This window comes from Magnolia sinica, chromosome 14 (genome assembly GCF_029962835.1).
Source record: "Magnolia sinica isolate HGM2019 chromosome 14, MsV1, whole genome shotgun sequence".
NCBI lineage: Eukaryota > Viridiplantae > Streptophyta > Magnoliopsida > Magnoliales > Magnoliaceae > Magnolia > Magnolia sinica.
Window position 1 is genome coordinate 65,268,806 of NC_080586.1, and position 18,272 is coordinate 65,287,077.

At 40.1% G+C, this 18,272-nt stretch overlaps 1 protein-coding gene across 6 annotated transcripts in view; it reads left to right on the forward strand.

The window, feature by feature from the left end:
- The window catches only part of LOC131226002 (long chain acyl-CoA synthetase 6, peroxisomal-like), a 93,138-nt gene extending 85,443 nt beyond the window's left edge, over positions 1–7,695 (forward strand). For 3 of the 6 annotated variants that reach the window (XM_058221633.1, XM_058221634.1, XM_058221635.1), the window contains 3 exons: positions 6,622–6,708; positions 7,116–7,208; positions 7,307–7,695. In XM_058221633.1, coding sequence (XP_058077616.1) covers positions 6,622–6,708; positions 7,116–7,208; positions 7,307–7,399 — 273 coding nt within the window. In that variant the 3' untranslated portion in view covers positions 7,400–7,695. Of the gene's footprint in view, positions 1–6,621; positions 6,826–6,861; positions 7,209–7,306 lie in introns of those variants that run through there. The other 3 variants (XR_009161624.1, XR_009161625.1, XR_009161626.1) reach the window with 3 other exon arrangements.
- Positions 7,696–18,272: the final 10,577 nt, after the last annotated feature.

The window sequence follows — 18,272 nt, forward strand, 5'->3', positions numbered from 1 at the left end:
GAACATACATTAGGCCAATTGGGTTGCTTGACAAGCTCGACTGGTACGAGCGTATATTGAATTAATCAACATGGAGTGCGTAAGCATTCCGCGTGACCTAACCACCGTCGGCAACCAGCGTATGACTCGGATTCCTTGAACATGTCTTATGTGGCGAAACAACCTCGGCCACTAACTCATAGAACATTACCGATTGTCTGGACTATGCAGTAGTCCCAATCATACTCAAATGCAATAGGCATTTATGTGTGATAATTTAAAACAGCATGTGACAAATAATTCAATTATAAATCTTGTTTGAGCATTTTAACAAACACATAGCATACATATTGTCATACATAGGCATTCATCCATATATCACGTAATAGTAAGATAAGTTACATGAAGGAAACTGTAACTATAGATAAGGTGATTGAGAATCATATCTCAACACTCTAATTAAATACATTTCAACAAGCATTATCTCATTCAGGTATTTTATCAAACAGTTGGACTACACATATCAACAAATAGGTAATAAAATAGTTATAACGTATATTAAAGCAAATCCTTTCACAAGGGAGTTGCCACATGTACAACGATCATGTATTCATAAACAACAATCATGGCAAGCACAAATCATAATTCCATACTCATACAAACATTTAAACAAACACATGGAATGCATTATTTTTCACATAGTTCATATATATGTGTAATATATGGAAGACATTGTATCTTAGCACATGTGATAGCAATCAAGTCAGTCATAAATCATTAACTGACATTGAAAGCCTTGAAAACCATAACCTAAACGTTTATAGTCCGCACCTTTCGTCGGTAAACTAGAATCGAACTCAGTTTGAACACTATGCCTTCGTCTACGGCATAACGGCTACTTGAATCACGAAATATGTTAGCTATTTCGTTGATTCTACTACTTGGATACCTAAAACAGATTAGGGTTAGGATTTCTTACTCAAAAACGGAATCAAAATCGCCGGTATAGCGATACGGGTAGGCTGATTCGGCACGTGGAACAGTGGGAATGAATCCCAGCAACTCTCTCTCATTTTCTCTCACTTCTCCTCACTCTTTCCTTCTCTTTTCTCTCTTCTCTCTCCTAGGGTTTAGGGAATTCGTATGGAATGAGAGAGGGGTGGGTTAAGGCCCTTATATAGGCCCACGACTGGTGTAAATGGCCCTAGGGTCATGGTATACTTAGGTTATAGCCAAAGAGTGGCTGTTTCGGTCCAACGGAGCTCGTCTGGAGGCCCATTTCTTGCATACGGTCCAAAGAAAGTTCCCTGACAATAGATCTACACCAGGTTAAGCTTTTGGTCCGATCGGGTTTGTAGATCGACCTTGGAGGACCAGTTTCAGTTCAACGGTCATCGTTACCCGATCAGGGCCACAAGTACACTGACCTGTGTTGGGAAATTTCCCTGATCCGAGGGTGTAGTTGGGTCAGAATCTGATGGTCTGAAACCTAAAATTTGGCCTGCAAGTAAATGGCCCAATTCACTTAAGTTTGAGTCTGTTTTGTAAAGACATTCGTGTTTCTCACACACTTCACTCTAGGCTCAAGTTGTGCGTTTCTGGATACTATTTGGACTTGATTTCCAAGATTGTTGTCAAGCCCAGTAAGGCGGTCATGACCGTATAGTTTTACGGTAATCAGACTTTCGACGTGCGGTCCAGGTCCGATATGGAGTTTCAAGATGCTCTCGAGAGTAACTGGGTTTTGAGATTGATCCTAGGTTTTCAAGTAATGTAGAGTTAGTGATTCTACTGGTTTTTAGTCTTACAGTTTGTATAGAAAGTGATTCGAGCTAATCTACTGATTAATTTAGTTTAGTACTTAATTACTCTTCGTATAATTTCTAAGGGCCCATTTGGCCGGGTGGATTGGAAGGGGTTGAATGGTATTAGGGTGGATGGCATGGATTTCTAGGTAATGATGGTGTTGTCAGTGGATTGTCTGGAGATCCATGGGATTGATATATCCCTGGATTGCTATATCCAGTCTGTTTGGCGCGCCCAGCCAATCCCGGTATTAAACCTTCTCATCCCTTCTAATCCCTCAAACCAAACACGTCACAGGCAAATTTGAAGGATTAGGGTGGATTTGATGGGATTTAAATGTAATGATGGTGTTGTCAGCGGATTGTCTTGAGATACATGGGATTGGGATCAAATCACCTACTCTGTTTGGCACGCCAGGCCAATCTCGGGATTTGACTTCCAATCCCTTCCAATACCATCCAATCCCTTCCAATCCGACCGGCCAAACGGGCCCTAAAGGATTCGGTCCTTAGCGATTTCTGCCTGAGGTGGTACTCAGGTCTTGTATGGATTTTTCCGAGACATTATACCTTGATTGAATGCTTGAACTTTTGTGTGGGATATGGAATTTTGTGTAATTGTTTCTGAATTAACGTGATCTAAAGCCTGAAAATCTTGCACATCATATTTGAATTTCATGTCCTACATCAAATTTGGTATTAGAGAACAAGGTTTTTATAGGGGAATGTATTGCATGTTAGGGTTTAGTTTATTTGTGTCCATTATGCATTAAGTATCATCATATAGAGCTGTTTAGAGGTCCATAATTTCTGTTTAAAGGTCCATAATTTCTGATATAAGTTGTTGAATTTTCTGCTATTAGAAAATCCGCATATCTCTTTGCTGGATTTTCTGTTGACAAATTCTTTGGACAGATAGGGTGCTGGAAATTGAGTAGTATTGTGTCATTTCCCCCATATAGAGTCCTATAGGAGCATTTAGTCCCATCTAGGCACATATAGTTGTATTAGGTCCTTAAGTTGAGTTAGTAGTTGTATGCCCACACGTATGGGTCGTGGTTTTGGCTTTCACCTTATACTAAATATGGAGCAATTGCAAGAGTCAATGAACAAGCTGACCCAACTGTTTGAGTCTTTGGGTAAGCGCTTGGAACAACGTATGGACCAACGCTTTGAGCAGTTTAATGTGCGTGTTACCCAATTAGAGACTTCCAGCCGGGCAAACCCCACCATTGGGGAAGATGCCCAATCTCAGGCAGGTGATCAAGATGTTAGACCAAGGAATGGAGGTGGCCAAGGAATTGGTCATGGGCGTGCACCGGTACACCCACCCGCGAGGGACATCATGATCATTATGACCCAAATTTGCAACTCTTTAAGGGAGTTAGAGTAGCTGCCCCCACGTTTGATGGCCACTTGGACCCTAAAGACTGGACTACTATTTTGAGTGGTATGACATGTCAGATGATCGTCGAGTCTGATTCGCCAAGATAAAGCTTGTGGGCCAAGCAAAGAAGTTCTGGGCTACTGTAGAACGAAAGAAAGAAAGAGCGAGGGAGCTTCCAATAGTCCATTGGGGAGAAATGAAAGAAACTCTTAAGGAAAAATACCTCCCTTTTTCTTACCACTTGGGGTTGGTTAAGGAATGACAGTCTCTTCGACAGGGTTCCGTGAGTGTTGCTGAATACATTGAGAAGTTCGAAGAGTACTTGACCCGCTGTGAAGTTGATGAGGACCCCGTACTCACTCTTGCTCGATTTAAGACGGGCTTCCGTTTTGACATCAGGAGAGAATTGCTCGCCAAGGATAGACATTCTTGAACAGATGTATCAAGTAGTCGTAGAGTTCGAGCAATACCTTAAAACACCTGTGGAAAGGCAGTTTGAGCCTCGCGATTCTGACGCTAAGGCCAACCCTTCTGGCGTTAAGCGTAGCACTGGATATCAATACAAGCCTTCCAGTAATGTTCAGTCTGGGCCTAAGGATGACAAGGGTAAAGAGGTTATCGGCTTTAGCTCGCGTAAGAGTGGAGCAACTAGGTGTTTTAGGTGTCAAGGGTTTGGTCGCTTTGCCCACCAATGTGGCACAAGAGAGGGCACCAAGGTGTTCCTTATTGATGGGCAAGTAGTAGTGCACCGAGAATGCGACAGTGAGGAAGAAGAATATGAACCAGTAGAAGCCCCTAGTGATGAGGAAGAGGGAGAGCGCAAGAGTCTGCGACCCTTGTAGTTGTGTGTCGCGCCTTTACACAAGCAAATAATACCGATGATTGGTGCCGTTGTTTTATTCTTATTCAGTTTGGGTCATATAAAGCCACATTTTAGTCTGATGTTGTTCCTAGGAAGCCTATCAATCTTGTCCCTATATCACTATCCCATAGGTCATCAGAGTCTGCAGAGTCTCTTGTGCATCACATTCATTCATTGCATCAAAAAATCAGGCAGAAGATCATGACTAGTAATGAACATTACACACTTTCTGCCGACCAACATTAACGTTTCAAGGAATTCAATGTAAGGGACTCTGTGATGGTCCGCATCAGGCCAGAGCGGTACCCTCAGGGAGTCGTTCGTAAATTACATGCGCATAGCGCTGGACCATTCAAAATTATAAAACGAAATGGTCTCAATGCGCATGTGGTAGATCTTCCACCCTTCATGGGAATTAGTTCCACATTCAATGTGGAGGATCTAGTTGTATTTCAGGGAGCCACTGACGCATTGTCCAGCCTTTCGCCTAACCATCCTAATTCCCCAAAATTTTCCCTTGATCCATGTCCCTTTCCCGACCCATCGTCCCAGCCTCTACCTCCCATACTTACCATTTCGGACCCATTTTCCCAGCTTCTACCTCCTATACTTACCCTTCTCACACCCAGAGATGAGATAGAGGATATTCTGGACCATCAGATAATATCCACGTCGGACAGCGGGTTTCAGAAATACCTGATTAAGTGGAAGTCACGCCCAGCTTCAGACAGTACGTGGCTCACTGAGGAGGAGCTTCAAAGACTTGATCCTGACATTTTGGAGTGATTCAGGAGTTTTGTTTCACCAGTGGCGAAGTCTTCGCAGTCGAGAAGAGTTGATGAAGACATCACGCGCACACACACGCCCCCCTACGCACGTACGCAAGGAGGAGGGCCCTGCCATTAATATGGATCAATGACGCCGTCTATGGAGGGCCTCCTAGTTAGAGGACTACGTTTTGGTTCATTGGAGTGGACCCGATAGTCATGTGAATCCCACCATGGGTTCTTATGATCGTGGCCCACTATTCTAATTAATCTAGTACTTTGGGTTTTGCTTATTATTGTTATTAGGAATATCATGAACGTTTTAGATTTCTTTAATTAGTTGTTATTTTTTATTATTTCGTCTCCAAGTAATAGGTTGCGCACATGACGCGAATTTTTGGGGTATAAGGTTTTATTATAAATAGACACCCCTTGTAGTTTTTTTTTTTTTTTTTTTCTCATGGAAGATTAATAAAATTTCTGCTTTTTTCTGCTCCTCTAAATTTATGAGTTGTGGAGATCCAATTGGGTGTGAAACTCTCCCTTCCTCGAAAGGCTGACTACCGTGGTGCAAAGCCATACCTATCCCGATTCGCCCCCACCTTCTACCAGCTATATTTCTCTTCTCCTACAATCATCTACGCTTCAAATTCATCATCTATTACAGCCGTTTTTCTCTATACAGCAGATTTCCAGAATCTGGCCTTGCAGGATGGCTGAAACTTTGGCGGAGCACCATGCACAAACCGTGCATCGGATCAGGCTAAGATTTGGAGGTTTTGTGGCCCACACACGTGCGGGACGCCTCCAGCGCACGTGCGTTTGGGCCTTCACCGCTGTCCACGTGTGTGACGCGTCTCTAGTTCGTCTATCTCCTCTCTTTCACCCTTCTTTCATTCCAAATTCCTAACCCTAACCCTAAATTACTCAAATCTCCAATTTTATGCCCTTTCTTCAACCTTAGGGTTCCTCGAATTGAAATTGTGAATCCCTTTGATTGGGGAATTATTTCCTTGCATGTGTAGATGAATTTACCCTCATTTGATTATTGTTTGGTCTATAATTTTGATTGATCCAACCCTAGCTTGTGTAGGCCTAGGCCTGCATAGAGTCCCCTTGATTGAATGCTTGAACTTTTGTGTGGGATATGGAAATTTGTGTAATTGTTTCTGAACTAACGTGATCTAAAGCCTGAAAATCTTGCACGTCATATTTGAATTTCATGTCTTGAATCAAGAAGTGGAACTGTATGTGAGCACAAGAAGTGTCTTGGGTCTTAGCAACCGTTCACTTGCCAATAGATACTTGTTCATGATATGGTGGATCTGCACAAGCATGCATATGTAAGTGGGGACACGTCTTTGCCAACATCATCTTCATAATCACTTGCCCAATCTATTTGGGGTTAGTTGTCATATCCTGCTTCACCAATCATTCCCATCTAAGGCCCTATCCTCAGTAAGTTAACAACACTTTCTATTCCATCTAACAACCCTTTTAGAATATCCCTCCTTTCAGGCCCTTCAGCCCCAATCAAAGATCCCTTCCTTACTGGATCATTTCCATTTTCCTTTCATGCACGCCTGTCCTAAGGTTCTCATGCGAGCTGAAAACAGGCAGATAGAATGAAGCTGGTTCTAGAATCACTATGGCACTTCTTTGAAATTGATATGCATCCAAGTCATCGTGTTTACACAGTTTGAAATTGATATGCATCATAGTCATCCTTTTACATAGTACATTGTTTTGGGTGCATTTTATGGATGCATGTGCACTTGGAGCTCCACATATTCATCCATAGGGTCGTGTGCATTTTTGCAGTATGAAGATTTAAGACAACTGTGCAGTGATCATAGAGCAAGGGCAGCTGTCCTGGCAGAAATGGATGCCGTTGGCAGGGAAGCACAGGTAACCTTCCCAACAATGTTCTCTACCCATGGAGATTAGGGCTGTCAATGAGCTGGTTTTGGGCTGCGCTAGGGCCTTCCGACGTGCCACTTGGTTATCCGTCAAGCTTGAAATTTAGTCTGAGGCCCAGCCCATGGGCCTGGCCTACGACAGCAATAAACATACCTGGATTCTAGCTTGGCCCAGGTTTTAGAGTTAATTGTTGTAAAATCTTAGCCATTCTTGTGCTGCTTTTCTGTTGATCCTAAAAATAAGGCTGCACTGCTGGCATAAAAATGCAACCGGGCCTAGTTGTAGTGGGTCGAGCTAAGAATGCCAATGTTCTTTGCCTATTGACAACCTTACTTAAGATGGTGCTTTATCTGATCTTCTTTAATTTTGCATTTATTATGATTTTTTTAACACAGTTGCGAGGTTTCGAATTTGCAAAGGCTGTAACTTTGGTTTCCGAACCGTTCACGCTGGAGAACGGCCTTCTCACTCCAACATTCAAGGCAAGTGTTTTGTTTCAACCTCATGAAGTAACAAAAATGATAACAAGAGAAAAAGCAAGGTGTTATCATGTTTTATTTAAATTTTTTCCTTTTTCCAGATTAAGAGGCCTCAAGCAAAGTCGTATTTTGCAAAAGCAATATCAGACATGTATGCTGAATTGGCTACTTCTGATCCAGCACCGCAGAAGGCATTGTAATATCAAAAGGCAGATAGCAGGTTTTCATGATGGACCTATGTATTATTTTTTCACGGCCATGTAAAGAGCTGCTAGGAGATGGGAGTAAATTCATGCTCTTCTACACATACAGTTTAAAGTCTCTCTTCCTAATGGAAATTACAAAAGAAAAGTAATATGGAGGGTCTGAGATCCTCTGATCTTAATAGTAATCATCATTATTATACCAGTTAAATTGGGCACCGCATTATCATCTGAGATGTCCACATACAACATTATAGGAGAACTTTAATATACATTATTTTTATTTTATTCTATGTGTCACTTGGAAAATCCAAGCAGTGGTAATGGCGGTTCATACCATGAAGGTCATACGTAGGAAATTTTGGAAAAATCCACTCATGGATCAGCTGTCCCACTGATTTTGATGGTGTTGCTCACTGATGAATGGACCGCATTATCAATGTTCTATGTGAGCAATTCTCTTTCCACCTAGCATTTTTGTGTTCATGCGGTTATTATTTTAGATATAACAATTTTTATTATTATTACATAGTAGTTTGATGGCTGAGTATGGTCTATGAAAAGAGGACATGGTGTAGGAGGCCTGGGTTAGTAGCCTTTGGAATCCATTCAACTGGTGCCCCATCATATCCACCAGATGGATGGTGTCGCAATGAATGGATCAGGATGATGGGCCACAACATAAAAGTTGTGGCGCTAAGATTTTCTACCATTTAATCAGCAATCGATTGATTTGATGGATGGAAAAGAGTACTGGTTGGGTGATGTGAAAGATTTTTGTCCTTGCTGGAAAATTTCCTGTTGTGCTAGTTGTCAATTTCTGGGGAATTATGTAAATTTTAATTGAGAAATGTTTCACATACAACGTCATATTGGAACTGTACGTCGTTTTATTTTTAGCTTATTTGTCACTTCTATGGAACATCCAAGTCGTGTGGTGCCATAAAGATCACCTCAAGCAGAAGTTATTAGATTGGCTCCATGCGTACATTGAGTCAGACCCATGGTTAGCAAAACTCTGTATTTTGTCAATAGAAGAAGAAGAAAAGCTAGTGCAATTGACTAAATGTTTAAAACTTTGTATAGTAGATGGGGAAAAAACATCTTATTATTATTATTTTTTGGCAAACCCAATTAAAAACTTTTAAAAAAAAATAAAAAATGTCGAGGATGATTTAAAAGATAAGAGATTGGTGTTCATCACCCTTTTCTTTCAAAGATAACAATGATTTATTAAAGAGCTGAAAAACCGGCTAAATGTGTAAGGCACTCACTTCTGAATCAAAGAAACCCCTATCTGTTTGTTTATCCATAGCGGGATTTTGGGAGGACCCCACCAGAGGGAGTGACATGAATCCACGTCGATGTTATTGATTTCAGATATGGAGAGCACTATACATAGATAATATGGAGAGCACTATACATAGATAGAAGCAAGCGCTACGAAAGCAACTTCAATCCCTACCTACCCCAGTCCATCCCTTCACGGGAATTTACAACTGGCTAATGACTGAGTACATGAAGCCCACCCAACACATCCAACCTAGTCGTTCTAAACACTTCCGACACGATTGTGGAAGCATCGATTATTCCTTGCACCCCACAAAGCCCAAATACTTGCAAGGAGAGTGAGCCTCCAAAACACTTTCCAATTGAGTAAATGGTAGAAGATTTTACAAGAGATTGATCAATTTATGTGGGAAATAATTAAAAAAGATTAAGATAGGATGAAAGAGGGGTTCACGTACAATTGACCAATTTATGATTAGAAAATTTTAAGTATTTTAAGTGTAAGTTTGCTATTTTAATCATATGCAGATATAGTGTATAAAACACATAGGTTCATGTGTAGATCTTTTTTCTTCCCTTCTTTCATCCTTTCTTAATCTCCAAACTCTATTCACTGAGTTCCCGTCCAAGCGTTGTATGTGAAAATCTCTCATATTGTTTAAGCTATTTATTGAAAGAATCTTTCAAAACAAACTAGCACTAAATGAACTGCAAGGCTAATTTCGACTTTGTTAATGCATGAGAAATATGGGTAATACAACTGTACGGCCCACTTATCTTTTTCACTTGTTTATTATTAATATAAATAGGAGGAGAGGGGATGTCTAGTATTAGAATCTTCTTTTCCTTTCTTTTTATAACATTCTTCTCTCTTTTCTTATTTTTTATTCCTTCTTCTTCTTCTAGTTTACAAATCTAAATGGTATCAAAGCAATCATATTTTTTTTATCTAATGCATTTCTCTTATCTATCTTATCCTTATTTCCTCCTTTTATTGTTGGGCCCTCCCATCCCTTTTGTGTTGAAAATCTTTTAAGAAATTTAGGAATTCTTTTGTGTGTGTGTGTGTGTGTGTCAGGCCTTTGTAATGATCCGTGTGTGAGAAGGTGATGAAGTTTTCATGATTATCACCTCTTGTGGAATGTATGAATGTGTGGATTGATTGCCTTCGTCAGATGCCGTGTTTGTGATCATTAACCTTTGTGATTTGTTGGAACATGTTAATGTGTGAGCTAGTTATTCTCTTCAATTGTGGTGTCATATTGTGTGAAGCATACAAGTTGAGTGTTTGTTGGTCATGAAAGGTCAGCCCGTGTTTGTATAAGGCCGTGGTATGTATTCTAGTCCCTTATTCTAAATGGAAGTGAGAAGCGATTCAAGAATTGAATTTATAAATCCATCTAATTTTATTTTTATTTTTATTTTCTGTCTAGATAACATTTATTAAATTAAATGGACCAAACTATCTTCGGTGGTCTAAGTCCATCCAAATAATTTTAATGGGGAAGGGAAAAATTGAACAATGGATTTAAAAATATATTCAAATTATGATATGGCCATAGAATAGTATGGAATTTTTCATCTTATATTAGCCAAATGCAAATGACAAACTTATTGGCATTGTGTCCATTCAAACATTAAAGGTCCAAACCCAATAATGTGGTTAGACAAACTACATTATAGTGACCTACATGGCTCAGTTACTTGTTTCTTTACATTAGAGGAATTAAAAATATTCACTAGGGATAATGGATTTGTAGGATCATGGTTTTTAGGGATTAGTAGGTAGAATTAGCGATATATTCCACAAAAGTGGTCATGACTAATGATACTCATTAATTCTTATAATTAATGAAATTGCACTGATTATCTAATACGACACCATGACAGGTGGAAGCTTGCGGAGCTTAGAATTATGGTTAAGTCTTAGAGGGGGTTGATAGAACATTTTAAAATTATTTGTCAATTAATACAATTAAGGTGTTCTAAGATCATAGACTAAATAAGATAAAACTATATGAACACAATAGTCTATATGGATGATGTATGAAATATCAATTGTGTATGCTACAAAATTAATTGCCTAGCATATATTCTAATCATGCATGCATATGAATTAAACAAATTCAATCATAAACGAGAATAAAAATGCATCCACGTAAGCAATTGTAAATATAATGATGTATAGTGATTTGGTAAGTACTTACGCCACTCTCGGTAGACGCACTCAAACTCGAGTGTAATAGATTTCACTATCTCAATGGTTTTCAATAGGTTCACCATAAACCTTTACAATAGTTTACTAGGTTCACCACAAAACCTACACGTACACACCCATGTCAGTGGACCATGTACACACTTGTGATGGTCCTACACAAAGACATACATATACTCACTCGTGTTGGTGGAACATGTTTCTGCTCGTGTAGGTGGCTCCCTCAAAAACTATAATGGTTTTCTATAGGCTAACCAATAACCTCTACAGTCGTAATCCAAGACCTACATACACTCCGGCCGGAAGCTCCCATGGAGACTAACACATACACGCTTGTGTCTGGTGAATTCGAGTTCCGGTTAAAAACTCTATACTCAATTCCACATAGGAAAAGATTATACAATGGACTCTAAACAATAACCCATACTTGGTTGAATGATCCCCTTTGTAGCGCCTTTGTGATGCATCTTCAATCTTCAATTTGCTTCTCTTGTGCTCCTCCGATCTTTGAAGTCAAACTTCTTCCTCTTTCTTGAATCGGCTACTGGCAATGATCTTCCTATTAAGATGCCAAGATAATAAGAGTTTGATTAAATCTATTACAATTGATGATATTAGTTGGTTCCAAGTAGAGATTCATCTAGATGGTTATTCTAGAGGATGTAGATAAGAATTTACCTATGAGTTTAGCATCTAATCTTTAGAAAAATGAAGAGTTCAAGCACACCTTTATAATGGAGCTTGAAATGCTCATTAGAGTAATTAATCACAAAAATGAAGGCATGAATCTCTTTGGTTTGGAGTCTAGGAGAGGGATAAAGAGTGTGGAATCAATTACGTTCTAATTCTATATAATAAAAAAAAAACCATCCTCTTGCAAAAGTCCCGAGCAAGACATTAAATAGAAACGGTTTACAACGGCTCAGTAACGAGAAAAAAATTGATACTTAGACTTGATAAAGAATTATCGATTTTAGGCAGTTTGCTTGTTTGATAGTTGTAACGTCTCGGATTTTTGCCAACTTGGAGTTGAACGTCCTTGGGCATAACCTTTGCTTTAACGATTTAAGTACATGTCTGTGCTTGCATTCGCACATGTTCAAGACCAAAATGAATGATGTGTGGTCTACTAAATCGCCTAAAAGAATGAAAGTTTAAACTTTAAAGAGTGAGGGCTGAACATGACGGCACATAGGCAAAAAAAAAATGCATTCTGGGACAGTCCTGGGAGGTACCACCGCAGAATTGGCGGTGCCACCGCAGAAAATGGACAGCAGGGGCGGTTCCACCGCGGAATCGGGGATGCCACCGCACCTCCCGATTCCACGGTGGTCTGCATATGTCGAATAGAAGGCATCAAACGCCAATATAGTGAAGAAATATCTCCAAGATTATTATTTGAGATATTTTAGTGATTAGGAGGTTCACAACAAATATATATTATACACTCAAGCATGTTATCTTTAATGCACAGTTATTAAACAAGTTACACATGTTACTAACACAACAAAGTGCAAGTAATGATTGCATAATAAACAAATATTTTCCTAATCTATTTGGTAAGTATATTAATGCGATTATGAAATGATGCATGCTCCTCACAATCCAACACTCCCTCACAAGCGACTTCCATGCCTATTTCGCAAATGACTAACACTCTTTCACAAGCGACTCCAACGCTAAATCGCAACATCCTATTCTAATGCATGATTAGCTAAGTGATTATTAGTTTTAGTTCACACAACAGGTTGGCGAAGTTAGGATACCGACGTTATATCACGAGTCCTTATCCGGATCACATAGTTCATTGCCGCACGTAGCGACTCCTTACCAGTGTCCTTTGATCTAAACTTAAGTGTCACCCGTTTATCTCACAAATCAACAATTCCAAAGGTACGGTATTATACCTAAATGTATGAGGATCAACCTAGTATGGGTCGTCACCCAAATCGAGTATAATCACTCAGTTCCGAGGTGCGGGCTTGTCACATAAAATCAAAAATACATAAGGAAAGGGCTCATCACCTAGTTCCATTCATGCCTAGGTCGTTCGAATAGTACTCTGGTACGGAACCATCGGTCGGGTAATTTGACAGGGTCGTTCGAATAGTACTCTGGTACGGAACCATCGGTCGGGTAATTTGATAGGGTCGTTCGAATAAGGACCTGTCACCTCCAATAGTGCTCGATGGTCACTACGGGGAGGCTCGTCACCCCAGCGTAGGCCAACAGCACGGATATAGTGTCCCACACTACCATGCCCGACTCTCGAGTCTTAGTTGCTCACTGGTCACTACGGGGAGGCTCGTCACCCCAGCGTAGGCCGACAACTCAGACACGATGTCCCATACCACCATGCCTTGCTCATAAGTCTTGGGATCGTATCAATAACGGTTATGAGTAGACTAAATCAATGGTAACAGTGGTATCCCAGATTCTATTGAATTGTATACAATCACCAAGCACAAGAATGATCGAGCTTGCATTAGACTGATACGATCGACTACGGAGGACGCCGGGCAAACCGGCATTGGATGCAAAGCATCCCGTGTAGCTCCAACTACTGTTGATCATCCGTGTTCAACTCCGGTCGGCCGTATAAGCCTAGAATAGCCTCCCTAAAGCAGGCTCTCTGCATATTTACATAATTTCCGAAGCTCAATCTACCGCAACAACACAATTCAATCATCCTAATATTTCTAAGCATTCAACATTTAAGAATTTTTATAATATTAAGAGTTTCATGTCATCTAAGCATTTCATCGAGTATGTTATCAATCAAAAAGTAAATAAATGTATTTAATAATTTTAAAATGCCAAGTAGAAGCTTGGGGGTAGATCTTCACCTTTGAGTCAAAATCCTGTACTTAGATGTGGCCCCAGCGTCGGGAATTTGGGAAAAATACTTCAAACCTAAATTAAAGTATAAGACTATCGTTAATGATGTGGATTTAGTCCTAATTAAATATTAAACAATGAATTATAGCTTAACTAACTCAATTTAATTGATCCATCAACTTGGTTTGATAAATCGGGACTCGTAATCGGCGCACAACCTAAACCGTAATGGAATGGGGCGCGATTACGGCTCCCGAAAGAGTATGGACTGCTCCGATTGATAATTGTGACTTAAAGCCTGAACAACTCAATCCTAATATTAGGGTTTACGAGAATCGACGGAAACAAAAGGGGGTTTCTAACCTTAATGGCTCAAAATGAAAGAAATGAAAGAAAAAGATGGAAAGACATGTAGGGAAATCTCTTACCTACCAAGTGAGTGGAGAATCCAACTTAAAATCTTCGGATTTCATCCGTGGAAGACATGAGGTCGGGAATAGAGATGAGGTCTTGCACGAATCCGGCAAGCACGGGGATTGGATAGTGTAATCCGGCATCGAGCCCCACCATCTCTCTCATTCCTCTCTTCTTCTCCTCTTCTTTCTCTCCTTGGCTTTGCAAATTCGTATGGGAGCAAATGAGGCCCCCCAAATGACCTATTTATAGCACCAGATTTGGTGCAAATGGCCTTAAGGGTTGAGTTTTTACTATATAAGCCCTAGGAGATTGTGTTTCTACTCTTTGGGGGTCATTATAGGGTGTAGGGGTCGACACCCGCCGTAAAATAGTTGACCATAGTGATGATCTATGCATAGATACAATCGGCCCGCCATTTAGATGCGTTGATCAACGGATATGATTAGAAGTCTATTCAACGGTCACCGATAGTGGATCGGGTCCACGGTTATACGGATATATTTAGGAAAATATTGTTAGTCGGTACCTTAACTTTGTCCATGAATCGACGGTCCAAAAGCTACAACATTAGAAAAGAACAAAGTTGCTAGTTTCACTTAAATTACAGATTTTCATATAAAGTATTTGCACAACCCAAGCACTCACCTTGTGAGTGCAAGTTGAGTGATTCGAGGCATGATATTGGCTTGATGTCCCACGATGGACGTTAAGCCCACTACGAGGAATGTCTTTCTATAATCTCGGATTTAGTGGCCCTCTAACGAGCGATCTAGATCTTATTTGGATAATCACGGCATTCTTGAATGAACTGGATATCGAGATTTCTTGTGAGAAATGATTAGGGTTTGAATTAGCTAAGTTTATAGTGTAGACTATTCGCAACTAGCGAAAATGATGATTCAGTCATAATTACCCTAACTAAGAACCCTAATTCAATTATACTTGAAACTACCTAATTTAGTAAAATATACAAAAATAGAATATTTAAATTTAATTATATAGGATGATTCCTAGTATGATTAGAAGCAATTTCTGAGAAGACGCTGAGTATAAAAATTCTAAGTTGAAAAAGATACGCGTGGCCCATTAACAACGTGTAGTTGTAGAAAATTTTCAGTTTTAATAGTTCAATTTCATATAATATTTTTGGCATTTTCAGTTACTAGATTATTTTTATTATTTTTTTAGTAGTTCATCATCAAGTCTACGTTATCTCCACCAAATTTCATTAATTCTTGAATTCTAGAAAATTTTTTAAAAATTTCGGAAGTACCAGCTGCTCAAAACCAAGATTTTTGGTATAGTTTTCAAAAAATCTTAAAATTAACCTCTTTTAAATATTATTATTATTTATTATTTATTTTTATATGAAATTAGACTCATCAAACTGCAATATGACTTTTGAATCACCTCAATCGAATTGTAAATTAAAAGATATGAATTTTTGAAGTCAGTGCATTGAAACTATCAAAATCTGAAAGTGTAGAAAGTTGCTGAATAGGGGGATGCGGTGGCACCCCCGATTCCACGGTGGAACCACCCCCTGCGGTCCATTTTCCGTAGTGGCACTGCCAATTCTGCGGTGTCACCTCCCAAGACTATCCCAGAATGCATTTTTTTGGCCTATGTACTGCCAGGGTCAGTCCTCACTCTTTAAAGTTTAAACTATCACTCTTTTAGGTGATTTGGTGGACCACACATCACTCATTTTAGTCTTGAACATGTGCGAATGCAAGCACGGACATGTACTCAAATCGTTAAAGCAAAGGTAATGCTCAAGGACGTCCAACTCCAAGTTGGCAAAAATCCAAAACGTTACAACAGTTCTATCAATTTTCGATTCGAATGACAGATCTGTCGATTCGAGTCGATTCGATCAACAAAAGTTATCAATGCGACAGAAGCTGTCAATTCGAATTTTCGATTCGATATAAGTCGAATCTAGGGATCTTTTATACCTCTAAAAACCTTAATGATCAAAACCAAATTGATTCCTAAGGCTTGGGATGATAAAATAAGGTTTTCTTATTGAAATATATAATCTAGAGGCTAGGGTGTTTTGGACCTAAAAGGTTCTAAGGGTTGGGTTGCACCAAGGTAACTCAATTTACCTGTTTCTTCACTCATTGATACTTCAAGTCTTCATGTGTCTTCGGTCTTTAGCTTCTAAAGGGTTCAACCATCTCATTGACACACTGACCTATATGATTGACAAACGCGTGCACTTACAATCTCTTTATTTGTCAATTACATGACACTAACTAGACCCTATCATAGTCCATACCAATGATAAACCAAAACAACTCAAAATTACACGTCAAGATTATAAAGATTTACAATATAAATACATGACATGATAGGTAAATATACTCGCAATGCTCCTCTTAAATTGTTACTCCTAAGTCCATCAAATCCCTGCAACAAAGAGAACCTGCAGAATAGAATTCAACTTGTTTGAGTGGAATCTTGACGCAGGGATGAACGTGATGAGGATAACTACTCCGAATCCACGGAGCTTCTCTGGACTCCTCACAGAGACTTCTCGAATCCACGAGGAAAGAAAGCAGAAAATAGAAATAAATTCTAATAAATTCAAAATTGATTAATTGATGAATAAAAACGAGTTCACAACCCTTTAAATAGGGCTACCAAGCAATGGGAAAGAAATTAGAAGCAAACTACAACTCAAACTCTTAGAATCCGCGACTTACTATAAATAGTAAACTTACTATTTATAGACGGTCGTGATGTCTACTAGTGCGCAAGGTTTTCGGCCAAAAATAGTAAGTGTCCTATTTGGCTTCACCAAACCGTTCTCCTAATTATTCTAAGCTCTTTTCACGTTGGGCGCAACTCCTAAAGCCCGACGGATGAAGAGTTATAATCGAACTAAAACTTACTATTTATAGTAAAAACGAAATTAAAACAGGGAAACGACCGTCAATCCAGGGGTTTTTCACAATTCCGGGCTGCGCAACCCGGCGTAGCGGGGTTGGTTGGCTTCAGTAGCTCGTTCTACCCCAAAATCATATATTTTACGTCAGATAACTCATTCCGGATTGCAAGATACGCCCGATTTAAGGTTCGATGGTCTGGATCACTTCTGTCGTCGACCGGGCCTTTTCTGATCCATCTTGGCCATGTAATTTTCTGCGACCCACTCTACATCAGTCTCCTCCACTTCAAAAGAACTCGTCCTCGAGTTCTCGTCATGCTCTGGTTCATGATACTCGGTCAGGTCCGCGACATTGAAAGTCTGTGAGATTGCCATGTCATCTGGAAGATCAACAATATAAGCGTTATCATTAATCTTTCGGATGATTGGGACAGGTCCAATTTTCTTATTTTTCAACTTGTTGTACGTCCCGGTCGGAAATCTCTCTTTGCGCAGATGGACCATAACGCGGTCGCCCACCTCGAACACTTTTTGTCGCCGATGCTTGTCCGCTTGTTCCTTGTACTTCTCATTCGAGGCATGTAGCTTGGTCTGCACTTCTGCATGGATGCCCATGATTTTGTCTGCCATATGTTCTGCTGCAATGCTCGTGCCTGGGTGCTTGGGCAGAGGGACCAGGTCAAGTGTGTAGCGAGGCACTCGTCCGTATATAATCTGGAATGGTGATCTCCCTGTTGAGCGGTTCACCATGTTGTTGAATGCAAACTCTGCTTGAGACAAGGCCAAATCCCACTGTTTCGGTTTTTCTCCTGAAATACAGCGAAGGATGTTTCCCAACGTGCGATTCACAACTTCGGTCTGCCCATCAGGGTGGTAAGCACTGCTGAATTGAAGTCGTGTATCGAATCGATTCCATAAAGTCCGCCAAAAGTGGCTAATGAACTTCGTGTCACGATCGGAAGTAATGGTCTTGGGGACCCCGTGTAGCCGTACGACCTCCCTGAAAAATAAATTCGCCACGTGTGTTGCATCGAGGGTCTTCTTGCATGGGATAAAGTGCGCCATCTTAGAGAAACGATCTACCACCACGAACACCGAATCCATTCCGTGTTGTGTTCGTGGGAGACCAAGCACGAAGTCCATTGATAAATCCTCCCAAGGACCGTTAAGCACAGGTAACGGGGTATAGAGGCCCGTATTCTGAGATTGCTCCT